This window comes from Cryptosporidium bovis (genome assembly GCF_009768925.1).
Source record: "Cryptosporidium bovis isolate 45015 chromosome Unknown contig_8, whole genome shotgun sequence".
Lineage (NCBI taxonomy): Eukaryota > Apicomplexa > Conoidasida > Eucoccidiorida > Cryptosporidiidae > Cryptosporidium > Cryptosporidium bovis.
In genome coordinates this window covers 553483-579207 of record NW_027124998.1, presented here as the reverse complement: position 1 = coordinate 579207, position 25725 = coordinate 553483, and the positions used below count along the sequence as shown (strand labels likewise).

General features: G+C 30.2%; 4 protein-coding genes across 4 annotated transcripts; all 4 read right to left on the bottom strand.

Moving 5' to 3' along the window:
- Window positions 1-17: 17 nt before the first annotated feature.
- FG379_003490 (uncharacterized protein) lies at window positions 18-4568 on the bottom strand (the record flags this gene model as incomplete). Its single annotated transcript, XM_067329119.1, has 1 exon — window positions 18-4568. One exon carries the CDS (start codon window positions 4566-4568, stop codon window positions 18-20), a length of 4551 nt encoding a protein of 1516 aa, XP_067185296.1.
- A 450-nt stretch (window positions 4569-5018) lies between these two features.
- Window positions 5019-12413, bottom strand: FG379_003489 (separin (caspase fold protease); the record flags this gene model as incomplete). The annotated part of the gene is made up of 1 exon (XM_067329118.1): window positions 5019-12413. One exon carries the CDS (start codon window positions 12411-12413, stop codon window positions 5019-5021), a length of 7395 nt encoding a protein of 2464 aa, XP_067185295.1.
- Window positions 12414-12611: 198 nt separating this feature from the next.
- Window positions 12612-15980, bottom strand: FG379_003488 (uncharacterized protein; the record flags this gene model as incomplete). Its single annotated transcript, XM_067329117.1, has 1 exon — window positions 12612-15980. The coding sequence occupies one exon, from the start codon at window positions 15978-15980 to the stop codon at window positions 12612-12614; it is 3369 nt and encodes a 1122-aa protein (XP_067185294.1).
- A 649-nt stretch (window positions 15981-16629) lies between these two features.
- On the bottom strand, window positions 16630-25580 carry FG379_003487 (FALZ protein; the record flags this gene model as incomplete). The annotated part of the gene is made up of 6 exons (XM_067329116.1): window positions 16630-16674; window positions 16721-16780; window positions 16826-17727; window positions 17769-17820; window positions 17959-20121; window positions 20244-25580. The coding sequence occupies 6 exons, from the start codon at window positions 25578-25580 to the stop codon at window positions 16630-16632; spliced, it is 8559 nt and encodes a 2852-aa protein (XP_067185293.1).
- Window positions 25581-25725: the final 145 nt, after the last annotated feature.

Here is a 25725-nt window from a genome sequence, read left to right as displayed (position 1 = left end):
GGACACTTCAGTTATCCCTAGAGTTCGAAAACTAGTGTGTTAGTCGGAATAACTGGACACAAAATTGCAGATACATTTTCAGTGTCGGTTTTACTACTAGCATAACTAATTTCAACTTCTGTTTGGGAATAAACACCGCTTTTTGCCTCTTTGTTCGAGAACATATTAATGTATCTATCAGAAATATTGTTTGAAGGACTTATCCAATTAGAAGGTGTTTGAAAGCTTTGACCCTCACAACAGTGCATATCATTTTCTTGTGCTTTTCGGATTGGCGTGTTTGTCGAAACAAAAGTCGTTGCAACATCTTTATTCCCATTCTCAATGATGCCTGAAAAATATGAGAAGGAAAAAGGGACCAAAAACTCCCCCGATTCCGTATTAGTTCCGTTATAGTTACCTCTGACATCGTTGCTTTTAAGGTTACAGTCATTTATGTAGTTCGAGTTTTCCGGATAGATCCCATCCTCAATAGTTTTCTTGAATGACTTAGAGAAAATCTCCGTTTCCGTACTTATAACTCTTCTTTTTTTAATTTTATCGATCTCAGGCCCAACATTCGCATTAGATAGGCACTCAAATTTATTTTCATCATTTAACTCTTTGTGCGATCTTTCACTCGAATTTACAGAGGTATTAAGCCGCTCATTATTTTTAGATTTTGTAGGCTCTTCGCATCGGCGCTTCGAGTTATTTAATTTATTTGATGTATCATCCGTGACAAGTTTGCTAACATAGTTGGATTCACTCTCGTTGTGAGTCTGTTTATCTTTGTTCTGCTCGAGCTGTGAACATTCAACTTTCTTGGTGTATCCCATTGAACTTACTTCTTCTGAACCACATATCTTGCTATTCTCCGAATAAAACCTACATTCAAAAGGATGTAGACTGCGCGTGCCATATACCATATTTACCCATGATTCACCAACAATCTTGGTTCCCATAATTGTTCTAAATATTATTGGCTCACTTATTTCATTATCAATTTCAATATTTTTGAGAAATTGTGAAACTTTTGAAACAAGAAAGTCGTCACATATTATCAAATTTACCTCCCTTCTCACCAATGCTCTACCAAAGTCCCTTCTTCTTTCTAGGTGGAATGAAATGATATCTTCAGTACTATAACTGGAATATAAAACAACAGCACCGATTTCAATTAATTTGTAATTGACTTGTTCAAATAACTCCCCTCTACATGAAGACAAAACACAAATCTTCCAACCCCAAAGTGGCCAGGGGCCATGTGAGGGTACAAAGTTGAATTTAGTATACTTTTTAATTAAATTTGATGAACACTCTATTTCTAAACTTTCAGAATCGTTCTTCATAAAAAATATACAAGCTTCTTCTTGTTCTAATACTGAACCAATTATCTCACTTGTTTTCGGTTTTGTTCTTTTTCGTTTTTTTTGAATCCTAACTGTTGTATTTATGAAATCAAGCTCAAAATTTGAAAAGTCAACTTTCCGTCTCATAGAGCAACTCTCAAGTAGCCAATAAGGTGTTAAGATGCGAACAATTTCATTGATTTGTTTCATGTCGGTTCCACGTTCGGATTTTTCAAACAGTTTTTTCTTAATATATTCAATGTCACTATTGAATCTTCCTTTAGACGAGCCAAATAGAGCAGCTACAGGCTTTCTTTTAAATGATACTTCATTGCAAACAAGGATATTATCGTTTGAGTCAAAGGGCGTGATGTTACATGGTATTACCAAAATAGAACTTGGAATTCCATTTTTCCACATTGAGGAGTTATCTTTAAGATAACCCACAAAATCTTTAACATTAACTATGTTAATACCATAGATTGCTTTTAATATTCTTTGCATGCAATTAGACCATATAGCATGGCTCAAAGCAGCTTGACAATTTCTTGAAGAATTATAAATTTTTTTCATGTGTGGGAAGCTGTCAAGAATGACAATAACCATACTATCAACATTTAAATTACTATTATCAACTTTAATTGACTGGGGAGAAATTAAATTGGGTCTTGAGATAGGAGTAAATAAGTCTGGATCTAATGGCCGCTTTTCGAAACATGCGGTTAAAAACCATTCTAATGATACGAATTGGTGAACATCAAATAATACATTTTGATATTCAACTATTTTTTTAATTTCATCAGTGATAGTTTCATTCAAGCATTGGAAGTTAATAACACAATAAAGCCTGGTAACTTGCAACCAAGAATATAAGAAGCTTTTAACAAAACCATTCATAGTACTATTTTTTGAGCGACGAGATAGAAATTCTATTTCAATTTGCTCGAGAGTTACCACATTTGCGCCTTCTTCAGTTGCCCTCGTTGCAAAGTATTCACGCCTTTCAGAGTCAAACCCAACGAAACACAAGGCTGTTTCATCGAATACCTTCACTTGATTTTGAGGTATACTATTTTCCAAACTATTGATTGTAGATAGATGCGAATTTCCATTCTTCACGTTAATTTTAACTTGATTAAAAGTTTGATTAATGTGTTCAAGCCTCTGTATAGGATTGACCGTTCCAATTCTATGTAGGAGTTGTCTTCCCATTGGCGTGGAAAGAGAAACATAATTCTGAGTATTAGAAAATCCAAGATTCCTGAAATTTAAAAGCGACATATTTGCAGATAAGGAATTGTTAACTCTTGTTCTCAAACTCGTTTGGACCAAAGACGTTGGCTGAGACATGTTAAAGGTCGTTTGATTTTCTATCGAAGATGACGATCCAAAATTTTGGTTATTTATCCCTGTTATAAAGGCAGAATTTGATTGGATATTGTCTATTACTCCGCCTGATATAGAAAAGTCAATGGAATTTTGCATATTTGTGGTCAGGGTTTGTTTAACATTTGCCTGAGATATGGGTACTTTTACATAGTTATTGCATACACTTGCCATATTAACACAACTATTTTTATAGTTGCTTATCAATACATTCCGCTGTGAATTTTGAACTTGAGTCGAATAAACCATTCTTTTTCTTGGCAAAGAAAAAACTGGGAAATTGTTATTTAGTACCTGCAACTGATCATTCATGGGCGTAATAACTTTTCCGACCTCTCCATCAATTTTCTGATCTTTAAAATCAATTTTTAAGAAGGGCTTCCAAATCATTGCCTTCTCGACTAAGTTCGGGCTTATTGAGCGAACTATTGAATTTAGGAGAGGCATTATTCTCTCCCAAACATGTTTTATCTTCCTTATTTCATTTGGAATAAACGGGGGATCAATTGTAGTTTCGACTGAAACATGAAATGAAACTATGTCTGGGCAAAGATATTTCAATCCACTTACAATAACGAAAAGTGAGTGTGGAAGAAACAATCCTTTTATATTTAATTCATAACAACCCTTATTGTTGTTCCGTGTTGAACCATGGATGAGATTGCAATCACATGCCGAAGCCTTAAATTTTGTGTCTCTCACTGGAAAATTGGTGATAATACGTTTAGTCTCTTTCATAAACCAATACGGATCTTTTTGACGAAATAATTTAGAGTTTTCAACGACTTCCCGACCTTCAATATTCCTCTCACCTTCAATAGATCCTTTTAAAATTTGCAAGAAAGTTACTATATCATTACCTATTATATAAACAGAACTTCCAGGGTTGTGAAAAGAACTTTTAACATTAGGGTGATTTAAAGAGATATATTTTTTTATTTGTTCAAATTGCGAGTAATTTGGAATGTTATTGTGCTTATAGGCTGTTATTTTCGAGAAAGTTGCTTGTCTTCCCATGTATTGGACATCAATTTCATCGATAGACGAGTCCTGTCTTTCCTGTACTGCAGATCCAATGTAATCTGTAGTAATTGTGGTATTGTTTCCAGATGGTTCAGAGCAACTGTTATCATTTTCGAAATAGGATCTCAATCTTATACCCCTTTTTGTCAGTAGTTCACGTAACTCAAAGCAAGTTCTCAAGAAAATGCATTCTTTTGGGCTAATTAAGGCACTCCACTCTCTTGCTTCAATAAAGGCTTGACTATTTGCTTCCCACTTACTGAAGTCATCGACCACTAATTTCGAGTCTTTCTCGTTAGAAAATGCTTTCATAAGAGTGAAAACCAGATCATTTATAACCAGAGCCGTTACCCTGCCTTCAAATACATAGTACTGCAAATTTGATGCGATTAGAGCGACTATCTCGTTTCTATTACTGTGCGAGTTCTCATTCGCCCTATCAGTTCCTATAGGATTTTGTATCTTTGATTGGGATGTTCCTGTTGCCATAACATTTTCTGTCATTAAATTTAAATACTTGGAATGATGTGGATTTGATAAAAGTGCAGTAAGAGAAAGTAAGAGCGAGTCATTTGACCTTAAATATATAGATGATGATATTTGAGGTGACTTGTGTATGTTTGAAGCGTTTATTGAAAAGGTACTGTTTGCCTCATAGAAAGCAATATTTTTTTGCTCTTTTGACTTAATTTCTGCATTGCAGTTTAATAGTGTTGAAACCTCACTTACCACATATTGAATTGAACTCTGTATTTTTGAATCGCCAATGTTTGTTGTTGGCTCGTTCTCTTGAAGAATTATTTCCTCAGATAAAATTGAATCTCCCATAACACACAGAGGAAATAAAGATGTATCTTACTATCACTCAATGAAGAATATACCTGATATCTATACGGATTGTGAAAGTCTTTTATCTTCACTATCACGTCTTAATTATTTAACATCAATATTTTAATTTTTCTCTTTCAAAGAAACATTCACCTTCTTTCTCTGCCTATAATGACATAAATTAAAACATCCATATTACTTCAATGTGTGCCTTTTTATACCAAATTATTGAATGCTTTCTTTAAACAATACTAGTCTTCCATTGTGGGGTTTACCATCTTACCGCCCATGTAATTTGTGGGTAATAAAAACGACGTAACTTGCGGCAAACATTAGTCTTGGAATAAAAACATTCTATAAATGCCAAAGTTGGGGGAGGGGAAAGGAGAGGGAGAACGGTATAACACATGAAAGATATGCCTATAAATTATAGAACTAAAAAAAAGGTAATTATAAAGGATGTCCAAAACAGACACACGACGATCCATTTAACAAAGGTAGTTTGCAGCTTCTCCTCGAAACGGTAATTGATTCAAGAAGCGATAAATTTGATTTAAACCAATTGTCAAATATTGACAATGTAAAGCGGTCAATATCTTGGTCAGTGACATCCCAAAGTGCACCGAGAATAAATGGGCTCCCACCTATTAAATAATAAATAGGAGTGCAAAAAATGTCATTTGTTTCATATGATCTAATTCTAGATGAACTGCAACCAATTAATAGAGAAGGTGGGAAATTGAATATTTCGCTACCAAGAGAATCACTCGTAGTTATTCCTCTTTCAATACTTTCCCCCTTAATAAACTTTTCTCCAGCTTGATGACCACAGAAAAGATACAAATTGGTCGAGTTAATGTTTATCTCATTCATCATCGAGATTGGTTGGGGAATGGAATTTGATATTCCCATGCAATTTCCCTCTTTAAATAATTTTGAAATGGCAGGGACAATAATCTTTTCCGTGTCGGATAAGTCTCCTGAAGGATTTATAAAATAATAAATATTACAAATTTTTGCTAACAAGCATTTATTATTTCCTTTATTTCCTATTTTATTCATTAAATAAATGAAATTGTCCATTGACACTTTACTATTTAGGCCTCTCGTAATTGGTTGGAGTAGAAGTTCTGAGATTCCTTCGATTGGAATGTTCATAAGCAACTTGTCTGGAAAGATAATTACGGGATAATTCTTTATATCACATTTTGTCGCACCTCTCAGAATAGTTTTATTGAAATACTTATATAACAATGAGAAATCAAAATTTGTTATTGTGACATAATTTAATAAACTAATTAAATTGGGAGTGTTTGTTAACAAAGAATATAATACAATATCAAATATTCCAATTGATTTATAGCCTTTAAGACTATCATCAAGGTAACTCAATATTATCGAATTATATTTTGAATTTGAAAGTTTCTTTGGGAAACCAAACAATAACTTTGTAGTCCAATCTTTAAATATTAAACTCTTAAATGATGAAAGCCATGCTTCAAGTTTTAACTCTAAATTAATTCTTCTAGACCACCAATCTTTTGCTTTCCTGGATGATTTTTGGTCTACGTCAACATCAATTATACTTAAAATATTCTCTCTCTGTATTTCATAGAAGCTTCCTAGTAAATTACATATTTTCGAACTTTCTATGAAATAGAAGACCGTTAAATTTGTTGGAATAAAGGAATCTGATTTCCTCCTTACAGATGATACATTTTGTTTAATATTCTTAGATATGGAAATATCTCTTGTAATTTGAAATAGAGAAAATTTTGTTTTCTCAGTAATTATTCTAGAGGAAAAAGTTGAAAAAAACGAGGAAAATCTAATATGTATTCTTGGAATTATATCATTTAAATAAAATGCATCATCCTTTATATTTGTTTTACTTTCATCAAGTTTTAAAATAAAACTTGAAATATATTTAAGGTTATTGAAGAATACTTTGTTGCTCAGTGTTTCAAAACAAATAACATGTTCCTTTGATTCTTTTTTCTTGTGGTTTTCAAATATTTTCTGCATTTTTCTCATTGAATGGATATAAAGAGAGGGGTTGTAGATCGATAAAAGATTAGTCAATGATGAAGCTATATCAGAGAAAGCTGAAATTAATTTTTGTACTGGATATGTTAATGATGATATTAATAAAATAAGATCTATGACAATGGAAATTATATTGTTAACCAAAATAAGAGTGTTATGTTTAAAGCAAAATATTATATAATGGAGGATTACGTCAAACAATTCATTTATTTCTTTTAATATTTTGATCTTTGTGTTGAAATTTTTTCCAGGGTTTCTATGTTTATCTAGTAATAATGACAAAGTATTGAATATATACTCATCTAATCCAATATTCCTATTAAAATCCATACAATTCTTGAAATCGGCTTTAAATAAATCAAAGAAAGTACTTTTTACATCAGTTGCTTTTTTGATCAGCTCTTTTGCAATTGAGTTGATCTTACAGGACTTAAAATTAGGTTGATGTCTTGCCTCATCATCTAATATGTTATTCAACAAAAGGTAAACACTAACATTCTCTGAAGTTTTAAATTGGGCAGCTTTTTTATTCTTCTCTATAGTTGCAGCAACAGAATCAATATATTTTGAAGAAGTAATCAAAAGCGTATAGTTCAAAATAGTCATGTAAAATATATTGAAATAATAATCATCAATCCCAAAATTTAGCTCTAAAAAAATATTCAAAAGAATATCAATATCGTTATTTTTAGTGTTGATTAACCGTCTTAAAATTTTCTTTAATACCAGACACATCGCAAAATCATTATTTGCAATAATGGTAGTGTTTACATCTGGGAAAAGAAAATCTAGTATTTTTAATCGGTTTAAAATATTTTCCGAACTGTTGATTGAAGAATAAAATAATAAGTAAATTATTATCATCAACATTATTTTTTCATCCGAAAAATTAAAATCATTGCAACCATTAAACTGTGAGTAATAGTAATAAATATCACATAAATCAGACATTAATTGATTAATTCCATCAATTGAATAGTTTAAATCAAGGGCGTTTGACGAATCTGACGTACAATTGAGACCATTTATATCATTTAAATTGTTCATATTGTCCACATTTTTTGTCAGGCTAAAAAGTATTGGAAGTTGGTAAAACAATATTTTCAATATATTAATATATGATCTGGTCCATTCCCTACAAAAGTTGTATACTCTTATGAATATACTATGTGACCTTTCAATTTCACCAATTTTCCACCAAGAAACGCCTAAATCTATGAGTGAGTTAATAATAACACCAACGATACTTGTTTTTGAAACTCCATTAAACGAAAATACTGCAAGATCTGGTCTGATATCATTAATATAATTATCTAAACTCTGAATCAGTGCTTGGGTAAACTTATTGCTCTCCAAAATAAGAAACAGTGACAATTCAGGTTTTCTTGAATTGTCAAATATTTTGGACAGTCTTCTATATAACCTTGCAAATAGCGCAATGTTTAGAATATTGCACTCTGATAAATCTGGAAATTCAAGGCCATCTAAATAATTTAGAAGATCGAATATTTCGATATAACTTCGCTCAATATGTATATTTTCGATTTGCAAAACAACCAATTTGAAAATCGCCACGCTTCCGAAATATGAATTTGGTAATTTCTCACTTAGAAACGTTTTCGATAGAATATATTTATCTTCAATTAAAGCAATCAAGTGTTTGTTATATAAGTGAGCAATTTCTAACCACATCAAGTAATCATCACTGCTCGAAATATCTTTCTGACAGTTTGCAGCTTTATATAATAATTTTGATATTAACACACCAAAATTAATTAATAAAATATCATATTGATCATCAATTTCATCACTTAGACTAATTTTAGTTTTTATTATATTTCTAAGTGAATAGTCAATTAAATCGCATATTTTTTTATTAACGGAATTCGAGAATTTCCTGTATTTTATACAGAATGTCCAACAATTACTGAAGAAATAAAGTAAAATGTTCAATAATTTTGACCGGTAAATATTGTTGATTCCCTGAAATTCAATGATATCTAATAGTTTTAATGAATTATATACAAGTATTTTAACTTCAGTTACACTAAATTCATTATTATTGTTTGCAGGCATAGTCTTAGTATTAGCTTCAGAATAACCACCAGAAATAGCAAATCTTACATTATTTCTAACACAAGATTGAGTTTTTGTTTTTCTAGTATAATTTAATTCATATTTCCTATTTTCCTTAGAAAGGTTGATCTTATTGGTTTTAACGTTTCCCAGTGGTATGGGTATGTCATCGTCTATCTCTTCCAAATTTGAGTTATTATCAATTAAAAACATTTCATTCGAAAGATTGTATTCATTGTCATTTTCATTAATTACAACTTCTTGACTTTGGGTAATCCAATAAGATATATCTAAGAGATTATTGTCTATGCAGCATTTTTTGTTAAAGTCAACATGAAGGAAAGCATGTGAACTATTAAAAAACTTGTTCATTTCTTTAATAATTTCTTGGTTCACTGAAAATGATTCCTTAAACCAGCTTAAGAGACTGTCTCTTAATTCAAATTTACATTCCATAAGTAAATGAATTCTCAGTGTGTGTATTTCTAATAAGTACACTTCTCTTTTTAAATTCAGTTCTGAATTATTTATTGATTCCTCAAGGTTATTTAATATTGTGAACATGTTATAAATGAAAGAATCAATATCAACAATAAAAAAGTCACTTTTAATGCATTGTTTTTGAAAATTGATTACCCATGAATAAAACTCAAATAGATTGATTCTATTATTATAGAGATTTAGAAACTCAACTTTCGACTTGCAAACTAAAATAGATGTTTCGTTATAAAACGGTATAGCATTGTTAAACAGGCTTACTAATCTACTATAAAAACCATTTTTAATCATTTTTTTAAAAATTTTGCTATACTTATTTGTTCCAAATCTACAACTCTTATAGACTGATAATTCAAGATTCATCCAAATAGCCCGACATATAGTATTTCTAGGACCAGAGGATTCTGGAAATAAATCTATGATATCAACATCTGTGAAACCATCGATTAATAACAATTTTGTTTTAACAAATCTTGAAACTAAGCTCAATATTATGTTGTTAAAGTGCCTTTTCATTTGTATTGCGCTTCTGTTTAGCGTCCTCTTCGAAATTTGTCTAAATGGTTCATCACACTTGAGAGAAAATCCTTCAAGATCATTAAAAATGAATGTAAAACTGAAATCGTCTATTTGTGAGAATAGAATGCCAATATTATCTTTTATTAGCGAAATAATTCGATGAAATTCAACAGGTGTATCATTGCTATTTTCATTTGAAAATAAGCTCATAGATAATACTAATTGTTCCAGCATCAACATAAATAGTAATATGTGAATAGGATAATCAGGAGAATCATTATTCATTGATTCTGGATCATAATATTCATTCTTATATTCTTTTTCTGTTTGTAATTCCATTTTTTTTGTTCTAGTCATTGTTTTGCAGTTGTTTAAAGTAGAAATTTGAATTCTTTTTATTGTTTGAGATTTAAATTGAGAAATACTATAGTTTCTTAATCTAGCTGTAAAAGGAGTCTGTAGATCTTCAAAATTACCGTTACTAACAATAGGTGTACTAAGAATGTCAGCATTTAAGTTTTTATGATTACCTACATAATAATTTTTCATGTCAAACAAACCATTAGACAGGCAACCTGGAGTACGCCAAAATCTTGCTGTTTCTGTTTTTGAAGTATTTTTATTAATTGTTTCAAAAGGTTGAGGAAATGATTTGATGTTTTTCGGGGTTAAAAGTGGATCAAAATTTTCATTAGATGTTTCGGTATCATATGTAACTTTTATATCACCGTATTCTTTTGTTCCTTGAAAAAAAGTATCATTTTGAATGATCCAGGGTATAGAAATTATATTTGATAGTGAGAGCAGACCAAAAGTAGAGATTCTTATGGAATCTTGAAATTTCTTCTTATGATTTAACTGAGATGAAAGACGCAATAAATTTTCACTAATTGAAAGGATAAAACCCAGGACAAGTTCATCAATTTCCACCTTACTATTATCTTTCGTAATCTTGTCTGAAAACAAGCCCTCAAAAATCTTTTCCATTATGAAAAAATATTCCTCATTAATTTCTCCCATGTATTGAATATACCTAATAATAGCTTCACATGTAAATGTTTTTATTCTCATAGCTATTTTTGGTAACTGCGATATATCTTCTATTTGATCTCGAGAATTTTCATTATTGTAGTTCTCAATGAGACCTGATATCATGGACAATATTTCTATTATAATCTTCACTACATATTGTTTTAATCCTTCATCAATTTCAGATTCACATTTTTTATTTATTACCTTTTTGAAAACATTTCCAATCAAACAAGAGGCGTATCCATCTATGTTCCTCAAAAAATTCCAGTCAGCTAACACCCCAATACAAAGTATTCTTGAAAGGGTATTGTGTTGGTAATATAACAACTCTTTAATAATAATGAGCAACTTCTCATTCAAAACCAAATCTAAAAGTGAATTAACAACTCCAACTGTTAATAAAAAACTGTAAATAATTTCTTTGTTCAATTTACTCTCACTCTTTATTATTTGGTTACTCGAATTATTAAAGAAACCAATGGTTTTTTCAAAGACAATACAATTAATTAAGCAAAATTCTATTTTCAGAATGTGTAAATCTGTAATATCTTTTTGCAACAGTTTCTCATTACAAATAATGTACTCTTCAAATAAAATTGATATTTCTGGTGGTATTTCAGTATGTTCAATATTAAATAATGTATCGCACCCATTTTTCCCTATATGTTTTATATATTTATGAACAATTCCTATTATTATGCCAGTAAAAATATTAAAATAAGTCAACATATCTAAAATATTGTCATACATCTCATTATCTATTAAAATGGATATTTTTCTTTTCAAAATATTAACTATATGTTTGTCACTTTCAAAAGCCATAGCATTATTTTCTGAAATTGTACAAACATCTTTTATCCTTCCGCCAAATAAGCTACTTATTTTCAACTCTAAAATGTTGAACCATAGATTGTAAACTAACAATATTTTATAGTGATGTGTAATAGATGACTTAGAAAGAAGTTGAAATATTTCTATAGAATTTTTAAATATAGATAATATTTCATTTCCTACATTTTCAGGTATTTTAGAATACTCTAGTCTTATTTTCGAGTATTTCCACCAATTACATAAACAAATCTCCCACAATAAATATGAATATCTAAAGTCTTTCTCATCAAATTCAATGTTTTTATTTTGCAAAATTCTTTCTGAGACTTTTAGAATTGAAGAAATTAAAATTCTCTCAGTAATCCATCTTCCACTTTTATTTAAATGTAAAAAAAAAAAATCACCAATAATAAAATATGGCATAATTTTGTGAAATAACTGCATGTAAGAGATGATAATTTCACCATTGCTAATTTCTGAACAACAAACAGAGATATAGTTGAATATCTTATTTATATCTTCAAAACACAACACGGCATCATCAATTCCCGTTTTAAGAACTCGTTTCCAATCAATAGTAGCTTTTTCCTGTAGTAATTTGGATAAAATTTTCTCTGTTTTGATCTTATATGGATCACTTCCTAACTTAATAATAATTTTCTTTAAATTTTCTGCAGTCTCCACTTCACTAAATTTAACTCTCGTCCCATCTTTAAAAATATCAATACCACTATTTAATAATATTTCAATTTTATTGTCAAGGATAATTATGCAGAACGAAAGAAGTTCATTAAACCTTTTTCTTTCAAGAAGATCATGAACTTTCAATCTCCACTTAGTCATCCTCAAAGATTGATTTCAAAGTTAACGTGGAAAGTGCAATAAACTTTTATTCCAAGAATAATACATCATTACATGGTCAACCCGCATATTTGTGTAAATTATTTTTTGCCAATATTTCTTTTTAATTTTTTTGAGCAAAAGTTATTTAATAAGTTTAAAATTAAAGAAACTCTTGGAGCTAAAACATAAAATTAATTTCTATAAGCACCAGTATTTCAAATATTTATTTAATTGTGAATATTCTATTATATAATGCCCATTGATTATACAATTAATTAGATATCTCCTATTTGTATTATCGTAACAAATCAACGAAACATCACCAATAATTACTAACTTTTGATTGCCTTTTTTTTTTAAGATTTGCTCCGTAAAATCCAACATAACTTTGGAACTTTTTCCACTACCTAAGTAACAAAGTGGCACAAAAATTAGTTGGTTATCCATATAATCAAAATTTGTTATTTCATCAATACTGACATTTACCCAATTAGGAATTGAATTTTTCGCTATCTGAATTTCTAATAGCTTAGAAAGCACTTTTTTGTGTATTCTATTATGTGAAATCAAATATATATTTGGAAATTCAACTAGATCATGCCATTTTTCTGCAGAAATACAAAAATTTCGATTTGCTTCTTGTTTCTTATAGTGACTTTTTAATATTGATTTTATAATTTTAATTATAACAACTACTTCCGGAAAACAAAAATTCTGTTCATGCAGATGTTCATCAAAATTTAAAAAGGAAACATCAATAAAGCATATCTTCATTGATTCATAGTTTAAATTTTTGAATACTTTATTGCAATTGCATGAGTAAATTTGGAATGCTGATTTTTCTATTAGTGTTGCATTAAATTGTGTACTTAAGTATTGCTGGCAATACTTTTTTGTTAATTTACACCTTTTATATTCAAACTTTTGAAGCAATGCTTTTAGACAATCGTATTCAGCATTTGAATTGTAATGATGAAATCCAAAATCACATGAAATACCGTAAGTTATTGTAATATAGTGATAACTTAATGTCAATAAAAGCAACATATCAGTTTCACAAAGCATATTTGCATCGTCAACAATTATATGGTCAAACTGTAAATTTTGCACTAAATCAATTTTATTCGTCGAATCTAATATTATCGTATCATATTTACTATATGAATTAGAAATTGCTTGATTCATCACCGATCCTACTAAGTTCAATCTCTTTTCACTCTCAATTTTTTTTTCTAAAATTAATACCGATATTTTTGTATCCTCAAGCACTTCTTTTATACATTTTATTGATTTGTGATTGTTCGTAAAAATCAATATCCTTGATGACTTGTCTATTTTTTTTCTGCAATATGTCAAAATGCACGTAACAAGCGTTTTTCCACTCTTTTCAATACCATCTATTATTGTTATGTTTTCTCTGAGTGATGTAAAAATGGCGTTTCTTTGAGAATTCGAAAGATGAATAAGTATTTTCAAATCATCTTGACTGACCGAGACATTGGAAAGCATAAAACTTAATAAGTCTTCTCTTCCGTTTTCAGTAATGTTTATAGGGTCATCTGAATTTTCTGAATTACAGGTTATCTCATGTAAACTACAGTTATTACTTAATATGGAGGTACTTGAATCTTTCATCTGAGCCCAATATTTAAATCGAGAATTAATTTGCATCTCATAATTTGACTTATTAAATATATTACAGCCAAGTTTTGAAAACAAAGGAACATTGGAATGACTTACAACACACAGTGTGTTTAAAATTTTTATCATGTTTTCATACCTTTCTAAACCTAAAATTGGAAATATTAGACAGTATTCGTACTCACTAGGGTCCAGCCCAGGATATTTGATAACTAATTTTAAAGTTATTCTACCTGTTTTTGATCCTGCAGGTACTTCATAGTAGTTAATTTCTTCTGTTTTTGCAAGTTGCCTAAATGACATCAAAGTAATTTGATTTTTTCTTTTAATAAATGGTTGAATAATTACAACATCATTCACGTTAACAAACGGAATCATCTTGTTTGCAGAGCAAACAGTTATTTTTGAATAAATATATTTTATTACCTTGAACATTTTCAGTTCAACATGCTCAAAATTTGTTCTCGTTTGAAAATTAAAGAAATTAATAGAATATAGGTTTTTTTTCTCTTTCATACTTACAAACTGTCTTTCTCGATGTTTTTGAATATAATTCTTTTTTTTATCCAAGGATGATTTTAATCTCTCGTATTTTTCTAGATTTATATTCTCAACTTCACATATACCCATTGAATATTTGCAATCTAATACTCTAGCTCCATCTTTAAAATTGTTTTTTACATGACGTTGTATTAATTCTTTGTCAACATTATTCAATTTATCTGCAATATCCTTCTGAATTTTGTATGACAACAATAATCTCATTCTTTTGTAATATCGATATGTGGCTTTATTAATGAAAGAAGATTGGTTTATTGGTATTTTACTAAGATGATTAATGAAAAAAAGACTTGTTTTTTCGTCTAAAAATTGAAGTAATGTCAGTATTTCCTCCCAAAGAGAAACCGAAATACCCTCAACAATTTCTCCAAATCCGCTTCTCATATTATTAAAATATGATAATATTGATCCAAGTATTTCTGTTGTTCCAAAATAATCCCCTATTTGTAAAAGACAAGAAATACAAAGATATACATACTCTGTCCATTGGCCTGGTTTCGTTTTGTTTATAAAGCAACAAATTATTTCCACCATGGAGTTGCATATTGGAATCATTTCATCTGAAATTGGGGGGACGTAACACCTATAAATGTTTGAAGAAGCAAAAATGAAGAAACGGCTCAATATTGCATTTATTGAATTAATCATTTCAATAAAGTCTTTAAAATTGCTTTTTCTTACTTCTTTATCAGAATTAACTAAATTCTTATCCAATAAACCAAACTTATTAAATAAATCAACTTTGATACAATATTTGTTCTCAATGAAGCTTGCGTTGCTAAAATTAATTATAAAACTATTCCAGCCCGTATAATCATCTAAATGATTTATAAGATCACTCTTTGAAAAATTCCCGTACACTTTTCTTGTAATATTCCCAAAGCTAAATTTGCATATCTTTGTTATACCAGGCAATTTTGCAAAGCCCATACTTGATTTGTGAATATTAACTATCGCAAAAGTAATCGAATTATTCTTTTTCACTTTTCTTAGTTTTTTTCTCGAGCAATTATTTATATCAAATTTTAAGTAATAAATTTTACTCTTTTTTAATCCAAGTAATTTGACAATACATTCAACCATAAAACTATTTTTCTCCTGAATCTCTAACCCCTTTTCATGAATGCAATATTTCATATTGTTATTTGTACAGATTAAGCTCAGAATAGTTGATATCTTGAACCGTATAATATCAAATTGATTAAATTTAACTATTAAGAGGGGCAACTCATACTTTTTAATAGAGAAGTTAATATATCTCATACTTTTTATATTGCCAATTTCATACTTTGAGACCATGGTCTTCTTATTTTGATTTTTACACATGAATAAATCAGTTTTACCCATTTTCATTATATTCTTCATCAATTAATAATACCAAAATGACTAAGTTATAATATCAATATTGTTTTGAATTGGCTATCTTCAAAATAAAAAGTATTATAAATCATCTACTTTTTCAGTGTTTTAGTCCCAATTCATCTATTTTAAAGGAAAAACTGCAAGGTTAATTTTAAATACTTGAAGATGTTAATTTTTGCATAAAAATAACCTATCAGTGAAACTGTCTTTTAGGAATTTTAGAGAATTTTGAATATTACAAGATATTCCTTAATATTCCGAGAATATTGTGAATTCACATATTTATAAGACTTTGAAGACAAATACACCCTATTTGTTTAAACTATAGAGAACTATTTCCTGAAGTAGGATTATTAGTTGGAAAAAAATAAACAAATCTTATCAAAGTATGTAAATTGAAAAAGGAAATAATTATCGCACTTTAAAGATAGAAAAAGGGTTAATTGTGTTCGCAAAAATCTAATGTATTATAGAGGAAATAAAGGAGCTCGTGATTATACGAAATTGCGAGTAAATATGTATCTCTTCATGAAATTGAAGTTTTATATGTTGACAGTAGTATTAAGGTATTTAAGTAGTCAATAAAATAATTTTATTTAATAGCATAGCTACAGAAAAAGTTATTTAGCCATAATATTGACATTGTAACTGTCTATATTTCCTTTAATTGTCCTTTTCTAAATATCCAGGGTTTTACCTAAAAATATGTATGATTAATTCATATCAATTTATTGCTTACTTACTTGTCCGTTTCTCAATCTACCAATGAGGACTCCACCCAATGGATCCCAGGAAATTCTGTCCTATAATGAGTGTGTGTATTCAAGTAAAAATAAACAATTACTTACTATGTGCTCAGTGTTCTCAAATCTTGTGTATTGTGAAATTATTTCATTTCGTTCAGCAATGGATGTTTTGCATTTCTCTGTTGTTCTCCAAACAATGATAGTTCCACCTTCGTGGATGGTTGCGAATATTTCATAATCAAAAAATGAAACGCTACACCAAGAAATATCTTTAATTGGACCGGCATTATTAATTGAGATGGTTTCAATACAATTCCAACCATTTGAGTCCTTCTTTAATATGGAAATTTGGTCGTTTATTGATATTGTCAACGCGAAGCCCAAGCCAGAGGTGAAGGGGATCCAGTCTAGACAGCAAAGAAAATTATTATCAATTGAAATATCGATAAAAGAATTTCGGGATTTTTCAATCTTCTTTAGTCTTATCATCTCTATTTCCCATCCTATTCTCAACTTTAAATTACTGCAGCTGAATATCCCAACCAAACCTCTCGAATCGCATGCAGACATTACCAACCCGTATTCTTTGGGGGCAAATTTCAAGTCTAAAATTTTGCCCTTAAAGGGAGAAAATAATCCAACTAGTGACCAGGAGCTTCCTTCTTTTATAATAAGTGGTAGGCTAGCCTCAATAATTTCTTTCTCATCATTTAGATCAACACTATTACTTCTAAATAAGTGATAGGTATCCTGATATCCTTGTCTTATTTCGCACCAAACATATATACTTTTATCGGATGTACCTGCGGCAAACATTTGACCAAAACATTCGGGAGCCCATGAAATTCTAGTAACCACTCCGTTAATATCATTGCTATAAATAGTAGAAGTTTCTATCCAACTAAGTTCATTTTGAACTTCAGATTCAGAATATAGTGGTAAGAGGTCGAAAATATGAAATTTAGAATCAGTATCAGCAGCAATAATACGATCACCTGTTTTACCTTAAGTAAGTATGAAAAAAAACGAGAGGGTAAAAACTTACCTGAAGGATGATAAGAGATCTCAGATATATATCTACCTAGACTTCCTAGTTTCTTATAAATATTCATGAACATCACAAATACTAATTAGGGTATTTCCGCCAAAATTGTTGGTTTTTGATGGAAATTGAACAAATTTCAAAATGCTATCCGATAAATAATTTCCTATTTATAAATATTCTCAATAATTACGTCTTCACCGCTCCTAATTATAAATCTTTTCTCGTGAAACTTTTCAACTGAGGGTCTATGTCCAATACTGACATAAGTTAAGGACTTTTTTTTGTGTAGTAATGAATAAAGCACTGCTTCTGTTTTCACGTCTAATGCACTAGTTGCTTCGTCCAAAAAACAAAATGAAGGATTAAGTATTATTACTCTAGCGAACGCGAGCCTTTGTTGCTCACCTAATGAAAGAATAGTTGACCAGTCTTTAACCAAATCAAAAACATTCTCGTTCTCAAAATAATTGATTCTATTGAAAATATATCCAAGCCCAACATCATTAACAACACTAGTCAAATATGAATCCAATTCCTCCTTTTTTGCGAAATTTTTGGCAAATAGAGAAGGTTTGATAGGGTATAATAGTTGTTCTCTAAATGAGGCGTATGTACAGTATGGCTTTTGAGGAATGAAGAGTATTGAACTATCGTGTGGTTTAAAAATTTTCCCTGATCCTTCATTCCAAATGCCACAAATCACTTTCAATAATGAGGACTTACCGACACCAGAGTCTCCTGAAATAAGTATCTTTTCGCCACTATTTATTTGGAAATTGATGTTTTTTAATATTAATCCGGCTGAATCTGGCGAATTAATACACAAGTCTTCAACTTTTATAGATTTTTCCGACCAAATAATTGACCTTATTCTTCCTAATAACTTATGGGAAACCTTTCCTTTTCCATCGACTTCAACCGAAAAATTTGGTTTACTTATATGCGACTTCATGTCATTTATACAAAAATTCAGTTTAATCTCTGATAGAGAATGATTCAATTGCCTAAGAAGCTCTTCTTCTAAGTCACTCAGAGTAAAATTGACTTCAGTTTCTTTTCTTTCAATGTTATTAATAATCTTTTCTCCTATAAAAGTAGACTTTGAATAAATACATTGTTTGTTGAGAAGTTTGACAAAATGACCCATTCTATCTACAGAAGAGAGTAAATTACTTATCTCTCTAAATGTATTTACAAGTATAGACACGTCCTCAACTACACTGTTGAATGCAATAGTACTTTGATTTATCTTTCCAAGTTGAATTTTTCCAGCAAAATAATCTCTTGAAACCACAGAAATAGGAAGGATACGTATCAAATACCTGAAAATGTTGCTAAAAAAATTCATTCTTGATTCTAGAATTCCTTTCCGAGTCTGATTTCTCAAAAGCAAATTCAAAATACGTTTGTGTTTATCAAGTTCAAATTGAGAACCTCCATACATTGCAATGTTTTCTGCATTTTCTCTTACTCTAATCATTGAATATCTAAAATCACTTTCTAGTCTTTTCTCATCTACCTTCGCGATGATAATCTCAACGCCATACTTGGCTGTAACTAAAGTTCCAATTCCGGAATAAATCAACGCAGTGACAAAGAGTTTTACATTTGTTTTGTAAAGTAAAATAGAATAGACAATGAAGTCAAAAATATTGTCAACACAACGGCAAACTAGCAGTAGCAAATGGGAAGAAAATTGAGCAATATCTTCACCGATTCTTTGGTCTGGATTGTCAACTACTTTTTTGATAGTAAACTGATAGTAAGTAAGATCTGAATAATATTGATTTAAAATTATGTCTGTTAGCCACATTCTCAGATCAATTTGAACTCTCATTGACAGGTCAGATCTAATAAAATTAATGATACTATTTACTATAAGTACAAGAAGATAGTAGATAAGAATTCTTTGAAAAACCCCTTGGTTTTTTTCTTCCAGAGCAGTCCAAAATCTTCCAACAAGGGATGAAAAGAGATATGAAACTATCGAAGATCCAATAAGCAAAATTATTATCAAAAATACTCTATAAATTGGCAACATTCTCAAAGTTGAGTTGGTTCTTAATCTCTCAGTACTCGAAATGTCCTCTCTGAATCCTTTAGAACATAAGTAAGAATTGAATACCGCAAAAATAAATGAGATAGATCCGATTACACCTTTATCCCTCGCATAGTCTAGTTGTAATTTGTCTATATAATTCTCCATGACATTATCTTCTACTGAAAACCCGTTGGAAAGCAAGTTTTTATTTGGATTGTTAAACAAAAAATCGGAGTTTTCAACTTCAAGTGAATGATATTTTCCTTTCATATCTAAACTAACTTTATTCATATGTAATTCCGTTTTGTAGCCCTTTTTTTGTTAATATAGCTATTCCTTAAACTAAATAATTTATTACCGCTCAATGCTATAGAAAAGTGCACTGTTAAAGGTCTAATTTTTCATGAGCGATTTTCAGCAAAATATTTGAATACAGAGTTAGAAAGTGCCTCAAACTCAACCTGCAATTTGTTACACCAATTTACTATCATTGATGAAGGCTCATTGTATTTCTTGCAGTTGCTAAAAATCAATTCCATATCTAATTTGAACTGTTCAATCGACTCGTAGGTATCTTGTTTTATGTTATCCATTATCTTCGATAAATCTATGGGTTTATTTATCAGATTATAGTACTCCGGAGCATCATTTTCGTTTACTGGGTGAATAAATGGAGCGCCGTATGGCGAATCTATTAAGCATTGAGTTATTTTTTTACACATATGCTTCCAACCCCTTGAGATTATGTAGCTCTTATCGTCGCATAATCTCCTGATCTGTGTTAGGTCTGACAAGATATAACCTCTCTTTACAAGCCTTTGACGTTTCTTAGTTATTTCCCTTGTTGGTGGCTCCGGAGTTTCAAAAACGATATAGCCATTTGTGTCAAACGATAACTCATTAAAATTATATCTTTCCAAAGTATATGTTTGTAGATTCACACATGCCGGAATTCCATGTCCAAATAGTGAAATGTAAATATTTAATACGTTCTCAAATATGTGTGGATCAAATGAATAGGATGAAAGTGAGATGGGGCTATTCAAGATTATTTGAGACATAAAGAGACAGCATTGCCTAATGTCACAAAACTCATCCAAACAGTCTGATATACCAAAACATGAGATATTGCTTATAAGAGGGAGGAATTCCATATGAGCTTGTGCCATTACAAATTGATCAAAAAGATGGGGTTGATTACGTATTAAGCTATCAAAAGCATCTATAATTGATGACCATAACATGCTCAATATTTTTAGTTTATTTTTACTAGTTGTGCCATATAAAGGTGCTTTTTCTATAGAACTAAATATTCTTGTATGTATTAGTGTACATACAGAGAGGGTATTTAACAAATTTTTTGGGAATTCTTTGGCCAGAATGGAATTACTTTTGGGTTTGTCCCAAAATTTCCAAACGTTAAATATTCCAATTACATCTAAATTCACAAATTTGTCATTAGAATCGTGTCCAACCCTAATGGAGTTATCTGACTTTTGATAGCGTATGTTACACTCAGAAAATGTATGTAGTATTTGACTGTAAACTATTTTTGGAGAAATTTGCATAAATTTTAGGTCTTTTTGTGTTTTCTCATCGGAAAAAACAATAAAGATATCGCAGTAACCTTGAAGGGATAGGTGAAAATAACAACGAAGTGCCTGAATTTGTAATATTGGGTTTCCAGTTAGCGAATATAACGGTTTCCCAAGAATTCCATTTAAAGAAGCGTATTTTTCCCACCAGAGGTTATTTATTGTGAAAGGGATATCAACGAACAGTAAAGGATCAAAATGAGTACCAAATTTGTTTCTAAATGAGTCATTTACAGAACTGAGAATACATTGGTGTTTTGATATTATTTTAAAAATTATTACAAATGTCCTCATATGAATATTAACGGTAAGGCATTGTTCGCCATTAAGAAATTTCATTATTTGGTTATTTATTAGAAATATAAACTTTTCGACTGAAGTATTATCAATAGAAATTGAATTTGAAAACTTAGAATTTTCAAATGATTCAAAAATAGCAATAAACAACTCGCATTTAAGACCTGTAGATAGGTCCATTGTTTTATCCAATAATTCCACTAGTAAGCACAATGATTCATTGCAAGTTGAGTTTTTATTAAAATCCCAAAAAAGTGAAAGAGATTTAATTGCAAAAAGAAGCATTTCTCGTTCCTTTTCTAGAAAAAAATTCATTGAAATATTTTGCTCATCGTTGGAAATGAAATAGCTAATTAAAGTATTAATATCAAAAATAAATTTCTTTATTGATGAAAAAATCGCAATTCTAATATAATTAGCCTCCATTTGAATTAACTTTTGAGGCGAAATTTTATTAAATATTTTAATGATTGAAATTAGTGACTTTTTTCTAACTGAAATATTCCAGTCGAAGTGATAAAGTGAGTTAAGCAATATATCAACCGAATAGAGTAACCTTCCCATAACAATAAGCTTGTTCGACTCATCGAAAATATAATTTTCCATACCTAGTTGGTCTGCTGCTTCTAGTTGGCCCACTACATTTATTTCGTTCAATAGTTGCTGGTCCCACATACTCCAAGTTTGATAGCGGTGAATCTTAGCAATCCAATACCGAGATACATCTGTAATAATCCATAGTAAATTCAAATTAATGTTATTTAGATTTATACCACCTTTGTCGAAAAATTCTCTACTATCAAAATCCTCAATATTCGGGTTGAATATTTTCTCTGATAGAAACCTATCACTAACTGATAATCTTCCAACAAAGTACTTTCTTTGTTGTAAATCTTGTAATAAAGAAAGTCTTGGAATATCAGTTGCAGTTAATTGATTTGGTTTTGTGTTAGAACACGATGGCAAATTACTTGGATTTGATGTAATCGTAGAATTGGAATTCATAACTTCACGTCTTGCGCTTGCCTTTGTTTTGCTAAAATCAATTTTAAATTCATGAATATTTGGAATTTGAGGTTCGATTATTTCCAAATCAAAATTCCTGGTTTCTTCATTTTGAATAATGGAAACTGATGCATACCCAGGCCAAAATCGCCCAGAGCCCACTGAAACTGGAAGATTGGAAATTAACTCTGAGCAAAACCATTTCAAATTATTTTTCTCTGGAAAAGAATTTCTATAATTATTCAAAAAAATACTGCACAAAACATTGATGTATCCTAATTGCCATTGATTATAACTTCCATTACATGAAATATGAGTGCTCCTAGAATTAACCTTCGAAGTCGTTTTACTATAAAATGATTGATTTGTTATATAATTCGAGTCACTTCTCGAAAAATTTGCCATATTTTTCACCTCAATATCCTCATTTTGGGAGTTTCCTTCCACATTAAAGTTGGTAATTGAGTGGAATAGTGGACCAATACCACACTTCAATGGAGTATTTAGTCTGCCAATATAACCCAATCCTATAAAATTAGAATTTGATTCGCGTATAACTACATTATTCGGATCGTGTGGCCAAAGAAACGATGGAATCAATTTTGGTATTGATGCTTGTGTTGTATTTTTATCATTTGTTTGATTGTAATACCTACAGTTAAAATATTGATACAATTGCAGCACATTTTTTTCGAACAGATTATTGGGTTCTAAATAAGATATATTCGATTTAAAGATTGTTATTAGTGGAATAAATGATGATATGCCATCTTTAGAAATTAATTGTGGAGGTTGAAGTGGTGTTTGGTCTGCCAAAAATAATATATTGCCTGAGGAATTTTTATTTGATTCTTGAATTGCAGTAGAAAAGGTTAGATTTGGACATCCTACCCCCTCAATCCATGCTGATCTAAATGCCTGTAGTTCGTCTTGAATCTCATTAAGTAAATATTGTTCGTGTTGTGGTATTTGTGCAGATGCTATCTCCTTCTTTGACCGATTAATAAACTGTTGTGAAATGTACGAAGAAAGATTAATAAAAAAATGTTGAGTTGTAAAATAACGACTATTCTTTCTAACACAACATTTATTCACAAAAGACCGAAAAAAAGAGTCAAAAAATTTTGATTGTGAGTTAAAGCTTTTAAGTGAACTTATGTCAGAAAGTCCAAATCCGAACTTTTTTGTTTTGCCTTTTATAATATCAGAAACATAACATTCTAAACTGTGAAATACCAAGTCTGATTTGAGCCTGTAAATACATTGATTTTCTCTTTGACTCCAATTTACAACAGGATAACCTTGTGTGTCATTATGATGAAAGGGAAGATGAAAATCTTTAACTGATAATGGAATATAATCATTACCCATTTCAATGAGGTTTACACATCTCTCCAATGCATCCTTCATTCTACAATTCACAAAATGGTTACCGAACAGCTTCCTGGAAAGTTGGCGTATCAGATACTTCTTCATTCCAAATAAAAGCCATCCATCACAAGGAAGCCTTTGCGTACTTATAACATGAACGAAAGACCCAAACCACAAACTTGCAATTCGATCTAGTAAAATCAATACAGTTCTTAGGTTCATTTCAGTAATGAATTTATTGTTATCAAATCCCACATTCGTTTCATTTTGGTTCATTAACTGGATGAAGTAGCTCAATTCTCTTTCATTCGACTCTAAAATATCAGGAGGTAATATTATTACGTTTCCCATTGTTTTCCCAATATCAGTTTCATTTAAGTTGCCGTAAAAATGCCTTTCTGAATCAAAAATGGGTTCAGATAGCATTAAAGTACAATCAATATCGTCTAGTGCGTCTGATATCCTTGTTGAGCCGATAAAATATTGATTATCGCCACTATCAATGAAAAAATCCAGAAACAGTATACTTATTGACTGAAACGGGAGCAAACAACCCAATATTTGTTCATATTCATCAATAACTTTGATAATAAATTTTTGAAAGTTAGATTTAAATTCAGAATCTTTTGTCTTGTATATGCATATTTGCGATTTTTTTGAGTATATTACTTCACTACAATATTTTCCAATGAAAAGGGTAACATTATTCGGATATAAATGTGGGAAAGATATTCCAGAATTATATGAATATTCATATATCTTTAAATATTCACCATTGAAGTCTTCTGTTGCAATCGTTGTAATATTATTCAGCTTACCAGGCATAATAGCAAAGTATTTATCCGGAACTTTACATGTAAACTTCCAGTTTGAGTTCCAAAAAGGTGATGATCTTTCTGAAAGATAAGAATAGCATGGAAGAGTTGGGAACCAAGTGGACTTAGAGTGATTTTGTGGAATTATAGAAATAGAAATGGAATCATCACTCTCAATTAGGTATGTTATTGGAGACTTTGTTACAAGTAAAGATATTTCAAAGTTAATTATCACTTCAATGTGATACCTCTCATTTTCATCAATTTCGAAGTCTATATGATTCTCTTTAAATTTAAATTCATTTGGTATCGATATTACTAGCTTATTCTCTATAAATTCAGAACCGTTTATGCACTTGCTTCCATAATTTGATGAAATGTAGCTATGAGCCAACTGAAAAGTCATTGCATCATAAACATTATTATTGACTATTTTATCTGCATCTTCAACTAAGGGAACGTTATTTAAAGTCCAATTTTCTATAGGCAGACCATTTATTTCCACAGATGTAATGGAACAATAATACGTAGGAGGTGTTTGAAATGATATTTCATTCGGGAATTCGCAGTTATTTCCTATTGTAATTTTATTATAACCTGTTAATTTGTTTTCTACAATTGAAAGCTCCAAGTTAATATGTTGCTCGTAGCTTGAAAAGAGCAATTCCAAATCATCATTTTTCTCCATATCACTGGGGATAGAGTTTGATAAAGCAGTAGTTTATATGAGTGAATTTGCCCAATAAATACTTCCAATTCCTTTGCAATTTACCACTCACGAAAATCCCGGTACGGACTGACCGCAAAAATTATATTCATTAATAGTTTGAAGT